Here is a 7320-nt window from a genome sequence, read left to right on the forward strand (position 1 = left end):
TTTTTACTATTTTACTTTATTTTATTACAAGAAAATGAAAAATTACAAAAAATAGGTTTATTAATATTTTATAGTCATTTTTAATCTTAAAAAAATATATATATAAAAATAGTACCCTATCTTTATTTTTATAATCTTGAAAACACAAAAAAAAAATTATATTTTATAGTTTAATTCAATTAATTAAAATTAGTTTTATATTTTTATATTATAATTGTACATAATTTTAGAAGAAAGAATTAGTTTTAGGTTGGTTTATCCCGTTTTTATAAATCTTATAGTCCATCTTTTTAGCCCATAGTTCCTAGGCCCATACTCCTAACCTAATCCCTACCCTATATAATACTACCTACACCACAAACACACCAGAGGCAACAAATAACGCCGGGGATATACATTGAAAAAGCGCCGCAATTTCTCAAAAAANTAATTGATTTTAATTTTTTTAATATTTTAGCGTTTCCCTCCCCCCCACAAAAAGAAAAACACGGTTCCCTCCAAATTTTTTGGGCGAGAATTATGATTCCCTCCGATTAGGAACTTGTAGGAACTAGGAAAACATATTTCCCTTTAATAAAAACGGATTCCGTCAGAAAACCTAAGCTGCTGCCGTGCTGCGTCAATTTCCAGTAGTCGTCGACTATTTTCCAGGTTTGTTCTCTAGTTCCTATGACCTTCTCTTCTTCCCCTGTTAATTTCTCTTCTTCCCCTATTAAATTGGTTGCTTGCAATCGTTTTGCAATACGTTATTGATTGAGGCTGCTCGATTTTTATATGGATTGAATGATAGGAAAACCTAGATTGCTGCAGCGATTTTCAGTACCTCGTCGTCGATTCTTTTTCCAGGTAAGTTCTCTCATTCCTGTGACCTTCTCTTCTTCCCCAGTTATTTTCTCTTCTTCCCCTGTTAAATTGGTTGCTTGCAATCATTTTGCAATGCATTGTTGATTGATGCTGCTCGATTTTTATATGGATGGAGCGATTTACAGTGGATTGATGCTGCTCGATTGTTTATTTGGATTGATTTACAATGGATTGATGGTTGATGCTGCTCGATTGATTATATGGATTGTTTTACAGTGGATCCTTTTGCTCGATTATTTATATAGATTTATTTATAATTGAGATATATTTATTGAATTCAGCTTCTGCTCATGAAAAATGGCACTAAGAATTTTCGACGGGTGCAAATTTAGCACCACTGATAAAAATACAGAGTACATGAAAGCCAATATAGTACAAATTTACACTCAACCCCAAAAGAATTAGAAGGGGTTACTTTATAGTCACTGTTAATTCTAGCTATTCATTTGATTGCTAGATCCGCCCGGAACTTCGTGTGTAGCAAGAGCCTAGTGCACCGTATATATTATAAATTGATCATTAACTCCTTTGAGTTTCTCTATCTGAACATGGAAATTAGAGAGCAGAAATCATCTTCATCACAAGGAATAGTAATTCCCGAATCATGGCTAAATCCGAACTCCTCTTCTGCTCTTTGAAGCAAGCTCTGAAATCTTGGATGTGTCAACCAAAAAATTGGAATTATGTACCTGCTCCTATTTTCTCCCACATATACTACAAAATGGCCTTTTGGGACATCAAGGGGCAAGCCATTCTCAATATTTTTTCCAAAGCTAGAACACTTTCTATGCACCATTCTTCACACGATTGTCCCGTACCTTTTTCCATTATTCTCCAACATTGCCAAATTTAATGGCGTATTATTTTTGATCGTTCTTTTAGTCTCAGCTGAAAGTTCCAAGTTTTAGGTGCCACGTTTTGGTTCAAAGTCTCATTCTGTTTGACTATTTCAAGGTAACGATATACATTTTGTTAGCTCAGAGCTCGATGTGCGAGTGGATCCATTAAAAATAATATGACCTTAAATACTATGAATGAACTACAATAATTAGAATACTTATCTATGACCGCATGTTCATTCCATTGGCATCTAAAATAAAAGGAAGACAAGTAAGGCTTAGACCTATAGAAAGAATAGGAATTGGCATATTCATCTCTTGCATATCCATGTTAGTCTCTAGTATCGTGGAACATGTTCCACGAAGAAGAGCGATAAGCCAAGGGCTATTGAAAACTTAGTAATAATTTGTGAAAGAATAGCTTTTTATGTTTTTGCTAAGTCGTTTGTGATATCTCTGTTAGATTGATAGTCGATTGATTGAATTGCTTCCTCCTCTGTTCTGGTATTATTTTGTGAATTGGTTCCTATGTATGTTTTCTAAGGCTACTTTTCATAATCTAAAAGCTCAATAGTCAATAGGACTCTTAACCACAGTAATTCATTCGTTTGTTAAGAAACAACTTGGGTTGTTAGCAATATATAGAATCCTTCGACAGTCAGTAGCCTTTAGTTTCTTGTTAGTTATAGTCAGAATGTCCAGCCTTAAAAATTTGTATAATTTTTAAGTTTAATAATTCCATTCTTAAAAGTTTTATGAATCAATATAGTGAAAATTGGCAAGTTGTCTTTGGCTATATTTATTTCTCATTTACATGTTTATTCTATGATGACTATGATCTATTTATAAATAGCAAAATATTCCATATCAATTGAGCCCCATATGTAGTAGCCCCATATCACTGCAATCATCGTCTTATTGTTAAAAAAGTTCACACCTTTTTAGGCTTTGCATAATCTGTTGAATTTTTCAAGTTTATTTACTCTGTCTCTTTCTTGTCATGTTTAGTTTAAGTAGTCTTTAACTTAAACTTTAGATGGATGATTTCATCGCAATTATATTAGGCTTTGTATACTTTTAATATATAAACTAACTTATATTCCATTTAGCTTTAGAACTAGTTAAATTGGCGCTCAATAAAGAAAAGAGCTAAAAATAAATTGGTAAAAATGGAGTATATATCTGGATATTCAACAAATATGAGTAGTAAGTTTTGAAAATTTTAAAATATATGATATATGGTTCTTCTATAAAATATAACTTTAATAATTCTATTCTTAAAAGATTTATGAATCAATTGTTAAAATAGTTTAACTGTTAAAATGATAGTTTTAATAGATTTATGTTTTATAGTTTCAATTGTTAAAATGATATCTTTGAACTATGGAATTACCTACTAATAGGATTAGTTTTTTTTTTTATTTTGAACTAACTTTTTAATTAATTTCTCTTTTTTACTAATAAATTTGTAGCTCTTGCAGTAATTATAGAAAAGAAAGGAATATCTTGAGCGTCATGGACAATCCTAGAATTAAAAGATGGATGTAATGTGATAGAGTTAGTAAAGAATACTTGGAGGGAGTAGAGGATTTTTTAAATCATGCATTTTCTGAAAAATGTGGAGAAAAAATTACATGTCCTTGTACGGAGTGTGTGCTTATCCATCAAGTAAATCGGGCTACAGCATATGATCATATTGTGGTTAATGGTATTATACCGTCATATGATACTTGGTTTTGTCATGGGGAGTCTCTAAAGGGATCAAACAATGCTGGAGAAAATAACCGAAGCCATTCAACTCTAAGGGGCGATAATATGCGAGGAATGATACATGATGCATTTGTAGAAGTTACACAGTTCATGGTGTGAGCACGTGAATTTTTCCCTATATGAATTACTCCGAGAAATTTAAACAAAATGATTTCTTTCATTATTTTTGTAATTTTGTGGATTTTTGTGACATTTTGTGTTAATTGTTTGCATTTTTGTTTGTGCATTTTAATTAATGAAAAATATAAAAACTATACTTGACATTTGCATTTAGGGTTTAATTTCATATTTTAGGATTAATTGAGTTACTTTATAAAGAAGAAAACAACAAAAATTAGTTCTTTTGCATTTATACTTGTAATTTGTCTTAGTTTGCATTTAAATTAGGAATTAGTGTAGTTGGAAATTGAGTAATACAATTTTAGAAGTCAATTTTGGTTTTTATTTGTTGATTTGGCATTTAATAAAAATCAGAAAAAATATAAATAATGAATAAAAAATAAATACAAAATGAAAAAAAAAGAAGAAAAGAAAACCATTAAAAAGAAAGAGGGTTGTCTTAATGAAAGACCCGAAATTGGGCTATTTTTAATTAAGTATGCCTGGCCCAAACCAAACACACCCAGTCCAAGCCCAAATCCCTTCCCAATCCGGTCCGCCCCAATATAACCAAAACGACACCGTTTTGGCCCAGGTAAATCTAGGCCGTCCATCGCCTATCATCCAACGATCCTGATTTGTTCTAGCTTTTTAAATAAAAATATAATAACTCTCTACAACCCTAAATACCAACGTTCTCCTCCTCGTACCCACTGTCCCCGCCGGCTCCGCCATACGCCGGCTGCCGGAATTCGCCCCACGGCGGCGGCCGGCGTCCGATAACGCCCAATTTTACACCAAAGATCCACCTCCTCCCCCTCATACCTATACCGCCCTTAGTTTCCCTCGAATGTTACTGAAACTCTTCAAAAATACCAAACCCTAGGTGCCGCCACCACCGTGCACGGCGGCGCCACCACCAAATGACCCCAACCTTACACCACACACTCTCCTTATGTCCCTCTTCTCAAATCCTTGGTTATCGTCTTCCGAATCGTCTTGTATGGCATCGAATCTCAAATCCAAGAAGCGGCAGAACCCTAGGACCTCATAGGTGGGTTTTTTCTTTGTTTTTTTTTCATTTGTTTCTCTTCCATGACCGTTATTTCTTCAAGATTAATCAATCTAGGTTTTGTTTTTCTTTTTGTTTGATATTCCGTCTAGAATCAGTAGTCGAATCTGTTCTTGTCTGATCTTATCTTCATGTTTGTTTGAATTTTAATTCACTGATAATGATTAGCATAATTTTGTTCTTCTAATTTTGTCATTGATTTAGTCATAGTTCTTGTTCAGTGTTCTAGGTTATTTTGATTGTTCATTCTAAGTCGGTAGGATCTCTTCTCCTGTGATTAACTTTCCTTCATAGTTAATTGATGCCGATAGTCCTTTATCTTGATTTATTTTTGTTCTTTCTTTGATTTTCTGTTTGTACTTAGTTGCGATTGATTCTATTAAAATTTTCTGATTAGTTAATCTAATGTTCATTTCCTATTCTTTGATTGTTTAGTTTAGTTTAGGATAATGATGATTTAGTTTGATTGTTAATTTGTTGATAACTGATAGTAGTGTGAATTAGGGTCAAGTTTCAGTCTCGATTAGTATCAATTGGATTCAATCTTAGAGGTTTTGGACTTATTGTGATTACAGCTGAATGGTCTAGACCATTATTTAGTTAATCCTAGTTAGTAAAAGGGGTTGGGGTCAACTAGTATAGGATTAGTAATTTCAGTTGAATAAAAGGGTAAGTGGGGTAATTCAAAGATAGGGAATCTTTAATAACTGATTTGGAATTCCCCAGAACATTCTAGAGGAGATTCAAATCAGAATTTTAGTAACTTAACGGGGTAACTTGAGCAACAAGTCAAAAATAAAGGACTATTTGGGTAAAAATGAAAATAAAAAGAGGGGGAAAATGGGTAAGGAAATCTGGAAGCTTCCCCTTGAAAATTTGCCTATAAAAGACACTCCCCTTGCCTTCTTTCCCAAATTTTTACACTCTGAAAATTCCAAAATTCCAGCTCCTAATTCCCACCAAGCAACATTTTCTACAGGTTTAAGATCTGAAATTTGAATTTCAAAATTCAAATATTCAAATCTGAAAAATTCCTTAGATCTTAGTTCTTCAAAGCAAAACTCCAAAAAAAAAAAAAAACATCTGTTCTATTGTGATCTTAGATCGATTTCAAGTTTCCAGCATCCTGTTCAAATTTTCGACTCACATAAGATTCAAAATGGTTTAAAATTGCCTAATTCTGTCCAGTAATTGAGGTCAAAGATTTCTGGAGTGATTTCAAGTTGGATTTGGTTGGTTCAAGTCAATTTTGGTCTGTTTCGCTGGTTGTTTCCATTACTGGGATTTCGAGTTGAATTGTTGATTGTTTTCCTGCTGCTGTGGCTTGCTATTTACTCTTGCTAGCTTGTTGAACTGCAGCTGACCTCTCCTTCTCTTTACTTTGATTCAAATTCCAGGTACACATCATGTAGCTATCAAGTTTTGAGAATGAAATGGAGTGCTACATTTGCTTTTCCTTGTATGATGAAACTCATTACTGTGCTGTAAATAGTTCCAGGATTTTTGTTGAATTTGCATTTGTAGATGAACTGGACTGTTTAGATTATAATGCTCTATGGTTGACTGTTGAACCCAGAATTTGTTCTCCTTCACATCGTCACTGTCAAACTTTGTTTAGAATCTCTAAAATAAAAACATCCATAGTTTATCATAGTAGTACTTAGTTTGATATAGTTTTTCTCAGCATAACAATGATATGCGGGCATTGATAGACTTGTTGTTTGGAAATTGATATATTCACAGTATTGGACAAATAATGATGGATCAAGTGTACGAATTCTTAAGTAGACATGTCTAGCTTTAAGTCTTCCTTTCTTTGTGTTCTGCCATTTTCATAGCTTCTTTTCATTTCAGTACCTGAATTGACTTCGAAACATGCATAAAAACATAAAAATGGGCTTCATGTCGTTCTTCATAAATTTCATAAGAGCAGAAAGTCAAATTAGATTGTATTTTGTTTTATTTCTTATGTTAAAGGAAAGATACTAAAAGTCTATTTCATTATCATTGGGCCTCTAGTAAAACTGTCCAGATATTGTATGCTAAACCGGTCAAAGGCCCAAATATAAGAGTTAGCTTCAAGGATTTCAAGTCAGGCTTTATTTCAGTTGGGCCTGCACAAAGGCCCACAGTTGGCATTGCCTTATAAAACAAAATTGACCGAATTTTCTATGCCAATTTCAAGGCCCAACGTATTAAAAGTTTAATTGCCCTGTAATTCAGTAACACATCTCTAGGCTTTCTAATCTAAGTAGCGAGTTTAAATTAAGAGGTTTCCTCTTGTTTAAATTCGGACTTGAGCTTGCGGCCCGGATGTTATAACCTCAATTAACTAAGGCCCTTTTTAGAGACAAAATAAATAGACAATTATAGTTTGCTCTAGGATGACCTTAAATAAAAAATGAGACGAGCCTCGCCAAATAAAATGCATGAATTGCGGGGCCTTCATTAAATGCCCATATTAAAATACTTAGTATTCGGGGCGTGCCGTTTAGCAAATTTCACGGCCTCCCGCAAAGATAATAACCCGTTTGTCGCTTTAGGCGCGCTTTAAATAATTTTACCTTCTTAAATACGGGTGTGTATTTCATGCAACCCAAACCCAAATCCCAAAACGTTGAATAAGAATGTGTCGAGGATCCGGGTGCATTTCATGTGACGTGATCCGAAAACACG

General features: G+C 33.6%; 1 protein-coding gene across 1 annotated transcript; it reads right to left on the bottom strand.

Annotated features, from left to right (window-relative positions):
* Nucleotides 1403-5057, bottom strand: LOC109240009 (auxin-responsive protein SAUR50-like). The gene is made up of 2 exons (XM_019406631.1): nt 5005-5057; nt 1403-1661 (listed from the first exon to the last, which is right to left on the bottom strand). The coding sequence occupies exons 1-2, from the start codon at nt 5055-5057 to the stop codon at nt 1403-1405; spliced, it is 312 nt and encodes a 103-aa protein (XP_019262176.1).

This window comes from Nicotiana attenuata, chromosome 1 (genome assembly GCF_001879085.1).
Source record: "Nicotiana attenuata strain UT chromosome 1, NIATTr2, whole genome shotgun sequence".
Taxonomy (NCBI): domain Eukaryota; kingdom Viridiplantae; phylum Streptophyta; class Magnoliopsida; order Solanales; family Solanaceae; genus Nicotiana; species Nicotiana attenuata.